General features: G+C 39.0%; 1 protein-coding gene across 3 annotated transcripts in view; it reads left to right on the plus strand.

The window, feature by feature from the left end:
• Nucleotides 1-17,377, plus strand: part of TMTC2 (transmembrane O-mannosyltransferase targeting cadherins 2) — a 393,432-nt gene that overhangs the window by 353,663 nt on the left and 22,392 nt on the right. The window contains exon 12 of one of the 3 annotated variants that reach the window (XM_061125360.1): nt 1,051-1,454. The exons of 1 other annotated variant lie outside the window; for it this stretch is intronic. In XM_061125360.1, coding sequence (XP_060981343.1) covers nt 1,051-1,059 — 9 coding nt within the window. In that variant the 3' untranslated portion in view covers nt 1,060-1,454. One more of the 3 variants, XM_061125351.1, reaches the window with a different exon arrangement.

Genomic DNA, 17,377 nt, shown 5'->3' on the forward strand with positions numbered 1-17,377 from the left:
AGAGGAACTAAAGAGCCTCTTGATGAGGGTGAGAGAGGAGAGTGAAAAAGCTGGCTTAAAACTCAGAATCCAGAAGACTGAGATCATGGCATCAGATTCCATCACTTTATGGCAAATAGAAGGGGAAAAGGAGGAAGCAGTGACAGATTTTATTTTCTTGGGCTGCAAAATCAGTGCTGATGGTGACTGACTGCAGCTATGAAATTAAAAGACACTTGCTCCTTGGAAGAAAAGCTATGACAAGCCTAGAGAGTGTGTTAAAAAGCAGAGACATCACTTTGCCGACACAGGTTCTTATAGTCAAAGCTATGATTTTTCCCGTAGTCATGTGCAGACGTGAGAGTTGGACCATGATGAAGCCTGAGCACCGAACTGATGCTTTCAAATTATAGTGCTGGAGAAGATTGTTCAGAATCCCTTGGACAGCAAGGAGATCAAACCAGGCAATCCTAAAGGAAATCACTCCTGAATATTCATTGGAAGGACTGATGCTGCAGCTCCAATACTTTGGCCACCTGATGCGAAGAGCTGACTCATTGGAAAAGACTGATGCTGGGGAACTTTGAAGGCAAAAGGAGAAGGGGGAGGCAGAGGATGAGATGGTTAGATAGCATCATTGACTTAATGGACATGAATTTGAGCAAAGTCCAGGAGATAGTGAAGGACAGGGAAATCTGGCATGCTGTAGCCAAAGGGACTGCAAATAGTCAGACACAGCTTTGTGACTGACTAATGACAGTCAGCAAATTAATGCTACTGTAATAAATGTATCTTTAATATGCATTGATATCCATGATTGGATGCATTATTAAAATGATACCAGAAATTGTGAAAAACCATATTTGAAAAAATGTCAATATGAAAATAATGAACAAAGGGCTTTAAAAATGCATTTCTATAGGTCGCTGTTCTTAACAAATCTCAAATACATGGGCAACTGTGCTTGCTTATGAATTTACTTGTCTAGAAAGAGATTTCTATGTAGCATTTATAATTTTTCACTTATGTTTATTTAGTTTTCTTTACTTTAATATCTTCTTTTTGCTGAAGTTTTCTTAGGCTCGTGCTGAGAGCAGTGGATTCCACAAGTCTTGAAGAGGGAATTATTTTGCTGCCCAGAGAAGATTATGTACTTTGATTAGTGTTGGAAATCTTTACTGGATACATGTACATGTGCTCATTTTTCCTTTCATTGAGTAATATATCATTATCATTTTATTTTCCGGTATGCTGATTGACACAGTAACTTCCAGACATTTTCTTCTTGTGAGGAACTTGTGTGGTGAACAGATGATGGGTTATGCCATAAGCACTGGAGTACCATGTGATTGCTTTAAACCCGTTATTTACATTTGCATTTGTATAAACTGTGTCTCCTTGTTTGGAACTTAGGAACCTTTTTCTCACACACTTAATGAGATAAATAAAAGAGAGCATTCACCTAAATGGAAGTGATAATATTGAGTGGCTTAAAAGTTGGTAAAGAACTATTATAGATCTATATTTCTGCTTGTGTTATGAATTATTGCCAAACAATATCTCCATAACTTATAGAAGAATAAACATGATAATGTTGAGATCAATTTTTTTTTTTTTTAACTAGGAAGTCTCAGCCTAACAACATCTATACTAGTTAAACATCAAAAGTTCAATCCTACCCCATTTTTATTTACAGATGGAGAGACAGAGACGGGGTAATTTTTTCGGGATCTCACAGCTAGTGGTAGAGTCAGAATACAAATCCAGCCAAGCAGAGTGCCTGTTATATGTCAGGTTCTGATATAAGTACCAAGGATATAATGAGAAACAAGAATGTTGTGATTCCTGCTGTATCAGAGCTGTAGCTGATGCAGGCTTAGGATTTAATTGTTTCTTTTTTTTTTTAATGAGTGGTTTATATAATTTATGAGTTTTGAAAGTTTGCATTTTCCACAGCTTATACAATGACTAAAAATGCATGAACTCACTATGTTGTCTTCAAGGACTATTTAGGGACTTTAAGAAACATAGCAAACAGATTACTCTTTTCATATTGCTTGAGATGTATTGGTTGTCTTGGACTGACTTATGCAACCACAGTAAATATGCTTCTCATTTTCTCATAGAAATAATTTATTTTCTTTTCTTTAATAAGATGAAGCAAGCAAAATCATGTTGTGAAATGTTGGTTTAGGATTTGGAAGGCCAGATACTTTGGACAGTAGATTCTTACTTACCTGGTGGTTTCTTTGTAAAGTTTAGCAGTTGATTTGTGTTCTTTAAATGCAAGTTGTGATAGAATGATATGGATGTATCATATTAGATCTTATTTTATTCCTAATATGTTTATTATGGTCAGAAGATGTATTTGAGATATATAATATGCATGTTCACATATTAAGGTTATTTTGATTTCCAGTACAACCCCATAGACTGCAGCACAAGGCTTCCCTCTCCATCACCAACTCTCAGAGCTTGCTCAAACTCATGTCCATCAAGTTCGATGCCATGAATTTGAGCAAGCTCTGGGAGTTGGTGATGGAGAGGGAAGCCTGACGTGCTGCAGTCCGTGGGGACACAAAGAGTTGGACATGACTGAGCGACTAAACTGAATGTTTCAATACACAAGAAGCTAAAATTCTCCTACATATAAATAAATTAATATTAACATTCTCCTTTTAAAAATTCCTAGAAAGGAAAAAATAAGCTACATGGACGTATGCTAAATTGATTGGATATTTTTAATCTGTTTAATGAAGTGTCATTAATGAGTATTACAGCAAGAAGATTTTATTGAGTAATTTAGAATTGATCATATAGTCCTTAATTTATTCAGTCCTAGTATGTCTCATATGTCTAAACTGAAGTTTCTGGATATGGTGAAGATGTTTATTTGAAAGGAACTATGGGATCAAGATTTTATATGACTCAATTCTCTTTAAAACTTGAATTTTTAACTCTGCCTTAATGGAAATTTATCACCTCCTCAAATATGTATGTGCTACTTAAAGTGTACTAGAACATGCTGCTGCTGCTGCTAAGTCGCTTCAGTCCTGTCCGACTCTGTGTGACCCCACAGACAGCAGCCCACCAGGCTCCTCCATCCCTGGGATTCTCCAGGCAAGAATGCTGGAGTGGGTTGCCATTTCCTTCTCCAATGCATGCATGCTAAGTCGCTGTAGTCATGTCCGACTCTGGCAATAACCAAAGTTCTGCCAGATAGGTGCTGCCAGTAGCCTCAGAACAAGTTAGAATTCCTAGTGAAGTCAGTAATGATGACAAAACATGATATACACCATCAGTAAAGTTTGAAAGTTAAAGGGCAATTCATTACTACAGGTTTTGAATGTCTATTTTGAACTGCTTTCATAAAATTACAGTATATAGTGCTAAAAGGTCCTTGATATAGTGAAACCTCTTCAGATATATTTTAATGTGTTTTAAAAATCAAGTTCTTATTTTAACATGTTTTCAGGAATCTATATGCATCACAACCCTCTTGGTCTAAAAACATATATCACTTAGTCATGAATCATATTTTATGTGCCTTAATGGTAGCAAAACATTTTTAATGTTTAGGGAAAAACCATATTCCACTCATATGGCATCAATGAAAAAAGATACTTTTTTCATACTTTCAATATCATACTTCCAACATGATATTTCACAAACTGGGTTTTGCTTTCTGCATTGTGCACAGACATGTCTATTTTGTGGGTGCTGCTATAAATAGCCTTCTTCAGTGACTTCACTGGTCTGGGAAGAGCAGTCTCACCCAGTGTTCTCCCGGTGGAATCATGCCGTTTTCACAGGCCCTGGCAGGCAACATGCCTTAGCAGTATAGGCTCTGTAATCAGATGGATTGGGTGTACAACAGGGCTTTGCCTCCTCTCACTCTGAGATCTTGGATATGTTGCTTACATCCCTAAGTTTCATTTGCTCACTCTGTAAATGGAGGTAATAATAACTACCTCAGAGGGTTTGTTATGGGAATTAAACAGTATGTACAGAGCACTTAAAATACTTCTTGGTCCACAGCCAGTGCTAAATTATTTACATTGCAGGAATTTGTCTATATATTTTTCACATAGAATAATTCGTAAATAAAGAAATCAATTCCACTTGCCAGGTTACATAAACAGTGAACAGATCAGTGTTACCCTGCTCAGACTCAAGCATGCTCCTTCCTCCAGGCATTTATAATCATATTGTTTCCTCTGGCTGCCATGCTTTTCCTCCAGATAGCAGCATGGTTAGCTCTGACACTTTCTAAACTCTCTGTTCAAACGTTAATAGCAACTTGTGTCAGTAAGATTTCCCATTCTGCCCCACAGGAAACCACTGTACCAGTACCTACCTCTTTTATCCTGTCCTGTTGTACTTTTTATCTTTGGTTTTATCAACATATACAGCCTATGTATTTTCTTACATCTTTGCATTAACTGCATCCACTCTCCAGAACGTGAGCTCCGTGATGGCAAAGGCCTTTGTTTTCTGTGTTTGCTCTCCCCGGCACATACAGTGGTGCCTGGAAGACAGTAGGTGCTCGGTCAATATTGTGAAGGGATTCCCAGGAAGCTTCTGTCCCCTCAGTCTGTGTTGGCTTCCTGTCCTTTCTTGTATGGACATCTTGCAGCACTGAGTGTAGTTCTCGTGTTTGAAACATGTTGTGTTAAACATGTCCCTCCCCCAATAAAACTCAGCCTCTAAATGCAAGCCAACTGCAACGTGGGCTGCTCAGCACAAAACACGATGATCTTTTACAATGCTGGAAATAAAATCAAATACAAGGAGACTGGCTGCCAAGAACACATTGAGAGGCTGTACTGTAGTTTACTGAAGCATCACGAGCCATGTGAGTGAGTTTTTAAAACAGATTTTCAGGAATAATGTTGATCTTTTAACTCTCACTGAATGGAGAATCTTGAAATAGTTTCTTGCTGCTCCTGACCTGCACACACCCTGGGTCTCTTGGGTCTCTTCACCTGATTCTCAGGAGACAGTGATTCTAATGAACTGGGTGCTCTCTCAAATTTTAAATGAATTAATACTCTCAGGAAATTCAAAATCACTCAGATTGTTGGGTCTCTTAATAAGTGTTCATATATTCAGTTTCTGAAACTCAGCCTGTGGTACATGCTACAACAGATCTATTAGAATGAGTAGCTATAAACTTTAGGACCAGCTACTGCACAGTGTCTGATCCAAATAAGGTGTATTTATCACTACCTAGGAGAGCAATATGAATTCTTAAACTTCTTTGTTTGACCCAACGGTATGGCTGCTTTAGAGACCTCGGTTTCCTCTACAAAACACAAAATAAATAAATAAGGTACAAACTGATTTTACAAATCCATTCAGACTTTATTGAAAACTGGCCAAATATTTTCAAAAAATTAGCCCCTAAAAGGCATTTATTCCTCTCCACAGGTAACTTACCCTATATAAGATTTCCTTTTTTAAAAAACTAATGACACACCAAGGAAACCAGAATTGAAAGAGACACATGTATCCTAGTGTTCATTGCAGTACTGTTTACAATAGCTAGGACATGGAAGCAACCTAGATATTCATTGGCAGACCAATGGATAAGAAATGTGGTACATGTACACAATAGAATATTACTCAGCTATTAAAAAGAACTCATTTGAATCAGTTCTAGTGAGGTGGATGAAATTGGAATCTGTTATACAGAGTGAAGTAAGTCAGAAAGACAAACACCAATACAGTATACTAACGCATATATATGGAATTTAGAAAGATGTAATGACAACCCTTTATGCGAGACAGCAAAAGAGACACAGATGTAAAGAACAGACTTTTGGACTCTGTGGGAGAAGGCGAGGGTGGGATGATTTGACAGAGTAGCACTGAAACATGTATATGACCATACGTGAAATAGATCTCCAGTCCAAGTTCAATGCATGAAACAGGGCACTCAAAGGCGGTACACTGGGACAACCCAGAAGGATGGGATGGGGAGGGAGGTTGGAGGGGGGCTCAGGATGGGGACACATGTACACCCATGGCTGATTTATGTCAATGCATGGCAAAAGCCACCACAATATTGTAATTAGCCTCCAATTATAATAAATAAATTAATTTAAAAAACTAGTGACAAATATGTCAATGCTAAAAATAAGAGTATGTGAAAAAAACATAATAATAACCCAAAAGTTTTCCTCCCCATTAGTCAATTTTATGTAGAAATAAAATAGGACTAGATCTTGTGGTTTATTTCCCAGTGCTGTTGTCTATGAGTGACCTATTTTGAAATTTGAAGTCAGAATAGGACAAAAACACCAGTGAAGAGGGAAATGACCGGAAAAAAAAAAAAAAAAAAAGAAAGGTGTGGCACTTATGTGGAGAGGGCAAGTGTGCCAAAGACTAATATGACAGCCACAACCCTGGGAGTTTAGGGTTTTATGTCAGCCGTAAGAATGAACGAAAGGGTAGTCTCTAAAAGAAAAGCTGCCTACATTTTAAGAAACCTGATTGTGGTTAAATTTTAAAGACAGAAGGTACAAATTGACTAAACTAGTATGTGTGCTTTCCAGGGAGATTCCCCTCAAGCCACCCCCGACCCCGACTCTTCCTGCCGTCACTGTGTCTAGCCTGGTAGTGATTCTCTTGGATCAGGAAGCAAGGGCCAGAGTGCTGACTGTACCTTCTGTGTTGGAGTTTGGTGGTGATGTTCTGATTTTAATGGGGTTGTGGGATCAACACTTTATCATTGGAAGAGAGCACTCAAATTTGAGCCCATTCCCCAATTTACACGTGCTATTAGTTCTTCTGTGAGTTCCTTCAGTTGAGGAAAAGTAGAACAAGGGTGGAAAACCAAGAAGTGCACATATATGTGTAAAACTATGGCTTTGAGAAAAGGTCTTGGTGGAGTCAGCATTTGTCTTCACTTCTCTAAACAGGTAATGTTACCAAGTTTTATCCTTTATCTGCTTTACCTTTTTCTCAAATTTGCCCCAGAGAAAGCATAGGTTGCTTTATTTTTCTAAAGGTGCTTCATAGATAGTTTCTATCATGCTACAAACAATTTTGCATCCTAGAATTCTCATTGGGACTTCATTTGTTGTTTGAAACCCTATTCATAAAACAGTAGGAAGGTAGTGGTGTGTGTTCACTTGAACTGAAAGGGATATTTCTTATGCCTTAATAGGTGGTTTAGAAATTAATCATCTGTTTGAACCCAGTTGAAAAAAATCTGCAAGGCCTTTCCTAATATAGTTTTCCTAGACTGTTTCTGGAAACAATAGGGCAAATTTACTATCTGATTAAAACCCAATAAGAAAGTCAGCTTTGATATTCATTAAATAAGCCCAGGATTCTACATTCACTCTGGGATTCTGTTTTAGGTCATCTGTAATGATTTGGTTTACAATCAATGCTAAAATATCTTCTGTCACAACAGAAGTAATAGTTCTCTTATTTACTACTGAGTTTTTAATCTTCCTCCTGCCATTGACCTTGAGCCCAAAGGTTAATTTTCCAAGAATAGAAATAGTAGTCTTGACTTTGTTCTGTACAGTGAGTCTTGTCCCTAGCTATGTTAGAATCTCCTGGGGAACTTTCCCAAAGTTGTGAGCCCTAAGTCTCACCAGACACCCTGACTTTAATTGGTCAAAGACAGAACCCATCACCCTAGTTTTTAAAGCTCCCCCATCGATTCTAATGTGCCATGAGATTGTGGGCCCCTAGTTTAATAGCTGGACTTCTCAGGTGTTGCTAGTGGTGAAGAACCCGCTTGCCAATGCAGGAGATGTAAGAGGTGCAGGTTCAATCCCTGGGTCGGGAAGGTCCCCTGTAGGAGGACATGGCAACTCACTTCAGTATTGCCTGAAGAATCCCCTGGACAGAGGAACCTGTGGGGCTACAGTCTGTCGCAAAGAGTCAGACGTGACTGAAGCGATTTGGCACGCACACATGCACAGTTTAACAGCATTCTTTTCATGATTGGCTTTTCTTACATCAACCAGTGCCAGCTAAACCATTTACTTTGTGATCCTGAGTTTATTCCTTAACCTCACGGTATTTCAATTTCCTCTTCTGTTAAATGGGTTATTAGTAGTACTTAAATCATAAAATCATCTTGAGAATCAAAGGAGTTCATAGATTTTAAGCATTTTAAATAGTGCCTGAAACATAGTATATATGATATATGTTAGTCTCTCAGTCATGTCCAACTCTTTGAGACCCAGTGGACTGTAGCCTGCCAGGCTTCTCTGTCCCTGGATTCTCCAGGCAAGAATACTGGAGTTGGTTGCCATTCCCTCCTCCAGGGGATCTTCCAGACTCAGGGATCGAACGTGGGTCTCCTGCATTGCAAACAGATTCTTTACTGTCTGATCCACCAGAGAAGTGTGCCATAAAGGTTAGCTGTCATCAGCATTATCAACTGATTTTAAAATCAGAGTGATAATAGTGAGCTTTGGATTGCTTCCTTCTGTATACTTCCTAACTTGGGCTCTTCTGGAACATCTGCTCATTAGTGCTTTTGCTATATTATAAAACTGAGTGCAAGGTCTGCTTTTATTCTGGTTCAGCCACTTACATGTTGCATTGCATTCGAATTAACTTGAATTTCTTTTTTTGTGTTGGGTTGGTGTGAGAATTGAAAAAAAAATTGAAGGTCACATCATGAGTATGCAGTGAATGTCACTATAATTGTTATTGTTTTAAATTAACTCTTTGGTACTTGCTATTATTAACTGAAGTGTTTCAGAAGATAACTAATTTACAATATAGCACACGCATTTTTGTATCTTTTATGTGCATTTAACCAAACTAAGTAATCACTTGGGCCCAATAAGCACTCTGAAACTAAATCAAGCAAATTGCTATAGCCTACTCTCTAGTCAGCATGATGCCTATGTTAGAAGTATAAGAACAAAAGCATAAGCTACAAAATCCTTAAATTTTAAATCCTTAAAATCTTTACAGGCTCATTGTGAGAGTCTCAGTTTAAAGTATGGCATGGTGGTGAGCAAAAGAAACTCCTTTCACCTCTAAATGCTGACCTCTGCTAGGTCGTGATCTTTCTTAGGCAGCGTTGCCTCCAGGGGTTTTTAATGTTGCATCTTGATAAAGGCAGAACAAGGGATTGGCTTGATAGTGTAAAAACAAAAAGGCAGAGTTTTATGGTCTTTTTGTGTTTCTGTGCATGTGCTTTCTGCTTGCTACATTTTGCAGAATTCAATGCATATATCCTAGGATTACAGTCAATGTGGGCTCACAAACTCAAATTTTAATTGTGATAGAGCACATGGAGAGAAAAAGCATCTTCCTGTCTCCATGTTTACCATTTTTTATGCCTTCCTTTTCACATCAAATTCTTAATAAGTTGGTTGGAAAGACTAGGCACAGTCATATCCTGTAAGATTATTACCATGGTTTAGATGTTTTAAGTGTGGCATTTTCAGAAGCCTTAGAGGAGAAAGGTTAGATGTAGATGTATTTTCTTAGATTTTGTCTGCCTTGGAAAAAAATTACTGAAATCTATGTGCTGAGTGAAGGAGAAAAGAAAGAAACCAATTACAGTTGGGGAAATCAAATGAAATATAATCACTAAAGTCCTTTATTCTAACATCATATCCTGCTAAAAGTGACACATCTATGCCCTTTAGGGAGAAAGCGCATTTGCTGTAATTTAATATTGAAGGTTCTATTTCCACTGCTATGCATTGAGTCATGCAGCTGACATATCACAAGTGTCTACAAAAAGTTAACCTCTATGGATAAGATGGTTTTCTGAGATTAGCATTTATCGAATCCCCAGGGTTTATGAATGGTGCCATCTTCTGCCCTGGCACTGAGTAAGAGACATAGACACAGCTCCAAGTCTGCCCTTTTGTTAGGTGTTCCCTCTCTTCTCAAATCTGTTTTCCCTCACTTTCTATCTTTCCACATATTGCTCTTGTACCCGCCTCAGGGTGATCCTACTATTGCATGAGTTGTCTGTTTGCTTTCTTAGATCCATTTCCCAGTAGCTGCCAAGTGATATTTCTAAAATGTAAATCTGTTCCTAATACTTTACTAATGAAGTTCAGAACTTACTCATTAGGTTCCTCTTATACCCAGCACTCCAAGAGCTCCTCTAGGGCTCTAGCTCATTGAAACACAGGTAGATCAGTATATACATTCAGTCGTATCACGTATAACCCAGACACCCCCAAACCTGAACATGATGTGACTGGCCAGATAAAATCACATTTCCTTTAATACACAGATTTCCTTTAATATACAGATAGCTCTCATTGTTCATATAATTTCTGGGTTTTCCCCAAAGAATGGCTTCATGTTCTACAGAAGTTTCTGGGTGGTTTCCTAGTCACCACGGTAAGCCTTTCTCTGTCCACAAACACTTTGTTCTAAAGCTCAACACATCATTTTTGCCCTCCCTTCACTGCCCTTCTCCCAGCATGCTTTGCTCCAAATTCCTAAACTGCCTTTTGCACAGGTGGTACTAGTATTTGCCTTTAAATATTTTAGGAAGCTAGACTATAACTGAAGGTCATTTTAAGGAAGAGTGAAACTTCATGAAGGTATTACCATCATTTTGCCAAATTCTACTCTATTGATGAACATTTCATTTGCTTTTTCACTCTCGCTTTGTAAATGTTGTTATAAGCAATGCTGCAGTGCACCTTTTTCATATTCCTGTAAGATTTTGTTTTTACTTCTCCAAGATAAACTCCTAAACATATGATTGCTTAGTCAAAGAAGATGCTGTTAATAGTTGCTATACTGCCAGATTATTTTTCCAAAAAAGTTACAATTCACATTGCTACCAGCACAATGGCCAGATTGGAATAATATCCCTCTTTTACAATTATTAACAACCTGAAGACCAAAAATTGGTACCTTTTGTCAAGTTGCATCTTTATGATCACTGCTGTGGTAACACATCTTTTCATATGTTTTATACACTAATCATCTGTTTAGTATCTTTTGTGAGACTTGCCTATAACATATCTAACATAACAACATAAAAAAAATGCCTATTTTTCTACTAGATTTCATTCTTATCAAGATGTCTATCTTTTCCACTATGGCATGTGAGTTTACACACACGTAGAGGAAGGGGGATGAAAAGATAGGTGTGACAGCATAAGTACCAATGTGTATATGCTGGTGTGAATGGGAAGAAAGAAGTGGAAATAATGAACTTTCTCTGGAAAGGTACATTTGTGTTCCTTCAAGAGCCATGCGTCTGCTCATGGTGCATCCCTAACTAGCCTGCTGCCTTTGTGGCTGCCACTGTGTTTTAGAGATGACCTTGTTTTCTTCCCTCCCCAAAAGGCATACTTTTGCAATATTCTCACCCAGACAGAAGGCAGGCCTGACTGCTCCGAGCCCCCAAGAGAACCTAAGGGACTCCTCCTCCTTGCATTCTGCCACCCCAGAGAGTATTAGCCTCTTCTGCATGGTCATAAATGATTACAGGCACTGCTCTGTCCTGATGTGTTGAACAAAAGAAAGGAAGTTCAGGGTAAGAATTTTCTTTTACACAAGTTACGCATATCCATTCTGCTTACATTTCAGTGGCGAGAACTTCATTCCATCACCAAGCCTGGCCAAGGACAAAATGAGGAATATTGTATCTATGGGTAGCCCTTCACTCAAGAAGAAGGGAAAACCAGATTGGCCTAGGGAGCAGTCAGCAGACTTCACCATATTATTTATATCATTTTCATCATTTATCCTTACCTTTCTAAATACATGTTTCTATTTATAATAGGTTGCTTTGTATAGTTCAGTTGAATAAATATAGCATCTATGTTCTTGCTAGCCCCATGATTAAAAACCAACCTTTTATCATAGGTTCCCGATCAGGCATCCCTCTATGAAGCAGTATCAAGTTGTATTTACTACAACCACAAAGAGACAAGCAAAATTCGGATGTCCCTTTTCTTGAGAAATAGATGCGTGCAAAGTTAAACAAAAGCGTAACACATCATTCCTCCTATAGTTATGTAAACAGCTGTTTGCACACAGGTTTGAAATGTAATTGTGGTAATACGGAACATTTTTAAAATATGATGTATTCAACGTTGAAGTACTGTTTATGCTTCAGAGATCCCTGTTCTGTCTCTTGGGCAGCATATAAGGAAATCTGTTGACTATTCACAGTGTTACCCTGTGTGTGTATTTGTATGTGTGTACACATTCCACTATCAGAGTCCATTTTACCTTATCCTGTGGAGTAGCTCAGCAAGATAATCAGTAATGCAGCATTAGAGAAGAAAATCCTTGCAACTTAAGGTGCACAGCTACATTTCTTGTGATCAAGTGATATTTTGCATATTTTAATATTTTCTGCCTTGACTGAACTTTACCAAGAAAAGCAAAGAAAAGGAAAAAGGAAAACACAGCCCTTTAGACATCTCCAGACTTCTCCTTTTTCTTTGTGTCTGAGAGTTGCTGCTGCCAAGTTCAGTGAATGAGAAAGGACCTCCAGTGAATTCCCAAAGGTATCATATAAAACAGGGAAGAAAGGGCAGTAAAATATTTTTTATAACTTTTACTCTGACTTTTTTTTCCTGTGTATCAAATAAAGTTGTCAGCGTGTTGTTGGGCTTGTTTTTGTGAGAGTCTGAGAAGGTAGCAAGGGATTGTAGCAGATGAGTTTATACTCAGCTTGTGCCTGTTACATCTCTACAGAGGAACCCCTTCTGCCCTTCTTGTCTGAACAGAGGAGGAGATAAACTGAGGTTTCAAAATGAAGAGAACACTAATAAGCTCCTTTAGATGAGGACACTGCTAAGAGGGAGAGGGGGAAGAGGCATATTTGAGAAGTACTTAGGAGATCAAATGGGCAGCATTTGATGATCTTTAGTAGGGGCAAGGAAGTAAGGAAGAGGAAGGAGTCTGTAGTTTGGGTGATCAAGTGAATTCTGCCACTTGTTATTTAAATAGGGAATCTTAAAAGATGAACGTTCTCATAGGCAAGACAATGCATTGACGTTGACTGCTGGTTGTACTTCAATGCAGATCAGGCAACTGAATACAAGCCTGAAAATTAGGGGAGATAGAGATACAGATTTGGAGGTTACTTTAAAAACCTGTGGAAGACAGTATAGAGATTCCTAAAAAAACTAGGAATAAAACCACCATATGATCCAGCAATCCTACTCCTAGGCATATACCCTGAGGAAACCAAAATTGGAAAAGACACATGTAACCCACTGTTCATTGCAACACTATTTACAATAGCTAGAACATGGAAGCAACCTAGATGTCCATCAATAGATGAATGGATAAGGAAGTTCTGGTACCTATACACAGTGGGTACTCAGCCATAAAAAGGATCACATTTGAGTCAATTCTGATGAAGTGGATGACCCTAGAACCTATTATACAGAGTGAAGTGAGTCAGAAAGAGAAATATAAATATTGTATTCTAATGCATATACACAGAATCTAGAAAGATGGTACTGAAGAATTTATTTACAGGGCAGCAATGGAGAAACAGACATAGAGAATAGAGCTGTGGACATGGGGAGAGGGGAGGAGAGGGTGAGCTGTGTGGGAAGAGTAACATGGAAACTTACATCACCATGTGTACAATGGATGGCCAACGGGAACTTGCTGTGTGTCTCAGGAAACTCAAACAGGGGCTCTGTATCAGCCTAGAGGGGTGGGGTGGGAGGGAGATGGGAGGGAGGTTCAGAAGGGAGGGGACATATGTATACCTGTGGCTGATTGATGTTGAGGTTTGACAGAAGACAACAAAATTCTGTAAAGCAATTATCCTTTAATAAAGAAAACAGAGAGAGCACAATAAGTGTTTTTAACCCAAAGTTTGTGGAAAGATATCAAAAGGTTTTGTGATGCCTGAACTTGACATGTTAGGGCCAATTAAGAGTGAAATCTGGGGTGTGCTGGGAGGGTGGTTAAAAAAAAGGCAGGAAAAAAAAGAGTGAATCTACAAAGATGACGAAGAAAAAAATTCTTGCAGAGGTCGGATGATCATGGGTATGTGTATGTGAGTGTCTGTGTCCGTGTGTACATATGTTTAGGCAGAACCTACATATTAGATGATGGATTTGATGTAGGGTGTGAGGGAGAAAAGTCGAGACGATCCCATGGTTTTTTACTTAGAAAACTTTCAGAAGAATAGAATTGCCATATCCTGAGATAGGGAAGACTCCCCAAGGGGCAGATTTAGTGAGTGAGTGAATGAGTGAAAGAAATAGAGAATGAAGGTGTTTTAATAGAGAATGCAGCTTTATAACTTTATCATAGTGACTTCACTAACGATAATGCATTTCTAAGCCTTACTAGACCATTGTAATGAACAAACTAATTTACATTTAGTAGCTTCTCATTTGCATGTTAGCCATGTGTTATAAAGCAGTTGGCCTTGCACGTAGCTTAAATATGTCTTCAGGAAACCCTCTCTACAGTATTAATTTGCTTAAAAAGCTCTTTCTTCTTAAATATTAGAAATGGAAATTTACATTCAGATGAGGAAGACTGCTCTGTATCTGATGATTTCTTCTTACTATAAAAATATGACATGTATATGATTGAAAGAAAAAGATGCAATCTCGCATCTTGCAGATGCGTCCCTTTAAACCAACACAAACCAAGTTGCTTTTATTCAGTTGAATTTACAGGTACTTTACAGATTATTCAAATATGGCTTCTGTGTTTCTGAAAGAGTTTATGGGATAGTTTTAGAGCCACTGTTTGGGATAGTAAGTTCTCTGTCACATTCAGGAGGTTTGCCATACCTACACCAAAGCATGTGTGGTGTTATCAGTGGGAGAAGCTACCAGGGAAAGGCAGTGTGTGGGGGCCCTACACGCACTAAGTTCTGAAAGTCGTGAGTGAGTAGTCATGTCTCTCTCTCCTTTGCTTCCTCAGCAAGCACTTGTTAGCCTAGTTTTCTATCAGGGCCTTACACATGCACTTCTTTGTCCCAACTCTGGAATTTGAACTTGTACCTCCCTTATCTGTGAATTCTGCTCATTCTTCTGATCTCAACTTGGCAGTCATCACTGAGGGAAAACTCTGAGCTGCATTTTCTTCCTACAGTTTGCTTCATATTTATAGTTTGTGTCATAGTTGACCTTCATTTAGTTTTGTGATGATTTAATGTTCATTCCTTTCCCAAGACTGTAGGCTCCACGAGGGCAGAGTGTATGTTTGTTGTATACACCAGCACATCGTCTTTCCATAGTGAGTGTCACTTAGCAAAGACCTGTCAAATAAATAGATGAAGATGGTGATCTGCCTGCAGTCACACACCTAACTAGTGGCAGAACCAAGATTCTAATTCAAGCCACTGCTTTCTCTGCCTCAAATCTCGGGTTCCTCAATCTGGTCCTCTAATTTAGCCATGAGAATTATTTCTCAACATGTTTGTTCCAGGATTCCCAGGTGGCACTAGTGGTAAAGAATCTGCCTCCAGTGCAGGAGACTTAAGAGCCATGGTTCCATCCCTGTGCTGGGAAGACCCCCTGGAGGAGGGCATGGCAACCCACTCCAGCATTCTCGCCTAGGGAGTCCCTTGGACAGAGGAGCCTGGTGGGCTACAGTCCATAGAATTGCAAAGAGTTAGACACAACTAAAGTGGCTTCCATCGCACACATGTTTCTTTCAAATAACAAATATAAATATTCTTTGACTTCTAATACTGATAATAACCTTTCCCCACACTTCTTGGGCAGCAATGGAATCATTTTTCTAACAGAAGTTTTATCAGAAACCAAAGATGTAAAAACTGAATTCACCTTAGCAAAGGTGCCCTACCCAGTGCATGCAGCCGTACGAGGCACTAACTTTTACCATCTCCTGATCACCAGCACCACCACCCTCCACGAGCTCTTCGTGCTGTGACGCTTCATGCAGCTTTACCCTCCCATTCCCCTGAAGTTCTCCTCCTGCCCATGCGTCCTGTCCTGCTCTTCTCCCTGGCCCCATGAATCCGTCCTTGAAAATCGGTGTCAAATGCTATCTCTGTGTACCACATCATTGTTCCTAGCAGCGAAGAAAGGAGAAACAACCTATACACCCACCGAGAAGACTTGGTAGATGGATTAGGGTGTGTTACACTCTTCTGAGGATTTTAGAAGAAGAGTACGTCATATCTTTTTAATGAATATAGGCTGCTTCCCAGGTGGCCCAGACGGTAAAGTGTCTGCCTGCAATGCGTGAGACCCTGGTTCAATCCCTGGGTCAGGAAGATCCCCAGGAGAAGGAAATGGCAACCCACTCCAGTACTCTTGCCTGGACAATTCCATGGATGGAGGAGCCTGGTGGGCTACAGTCCATGGGATCGTAAAGAGTCAGACACAACTGAGCGACTTCACTTTTCACTTTTAATGAATATGCTATACAAAGAGAGAGAGAACTCTATTTGCATTGCTGAGTGATTTTTCTCCATAATCACGTGTGTCTTAATACCAGTGCACACTAAATTACTTCAGTCATGTCCGATTCTTTGTGACCTTCCAGGCTCCTCTGTCCATGGGACTCTCCAGGCAAGAACACTGGAGTGGGCTGCCATACCCTCCTCCAGAGGATTTTCCCAACCCAGGGATCAAACCCTCATCTCTTGTCTCTTGCATTGGCAGGTGGGTTCTTTACCTCTAGTGCCACCTGGGAAATCCTTAATGCCAGTTCCTCCTGAAAGGTCTAATTTTTTTTTTCAGGCTTTCATTTTTTGCAAAAGAATGAAATATGGTACATCCTTTTTCCCCAACTGTTTCCCAGGGAGTTCTTAATTTCTTGATTAAAAACCTTAATTTTGTTCTTTTTTCTTGCACGGTAGGTGTTAGTCTTTAGCATTTATGTTGAAGATTTATAACAGTAATGAAATTTTCCAAACTAAATAGCAATAACCCCATGGGTAGCCAGATGAGTTCAGTTTAATTTTTTTTCTCTAATAAAATTCTTTCTGTGCACAACGTTCAGTCTTCTCACAGTGGATTCTCAATGTACACTTGTGACTCCGAGCTGAAGTTTAACCATATGCTGTTGTGAATTTCCTTGTGCTCTGTTAATATATTTTACTTTTTGCCAGAGTCCAAATCCCTCCAGCATTTGTGTCTATGCTCTTTTCACAAATATTTATGTCTCCTCAGCTGCCTCTTGAGAATAAGCCAGATTAGGAGATTCTCCAAGGCTTATTGTTGTTTTTCAACTGAAGAATTTACAAAACAGAATTTGCCCCCGCAAATTAAAGGATGAAAAATGTTAATTTTTTTTCAATTTGGGGTTGGTTACCTTACCCTTTTAAATCATCTATTTTCACCCTTGATGTAGTTTTTTCTACTAAGACAGTGTTGTCATCTGGACGTTTGTACATTACCACTAAAATATTATGGCTCTTCTTTTGGTAACATGCTGTAAAATAATATGTAACACTCCTATAGTGTTT

This window comes from Dama dama, chromosome 3 (genome assembly GCF_033118175.1).
Source record: "Dama dama isolate Ldn47 chromosome 3, ASM3311817v1, whole genome shotgun sequence".
NCBI lineage: Eukaryota > Metazoa > Chordata > Mammalia > Artiodactyla > Cervidae > Dama > Dama dama.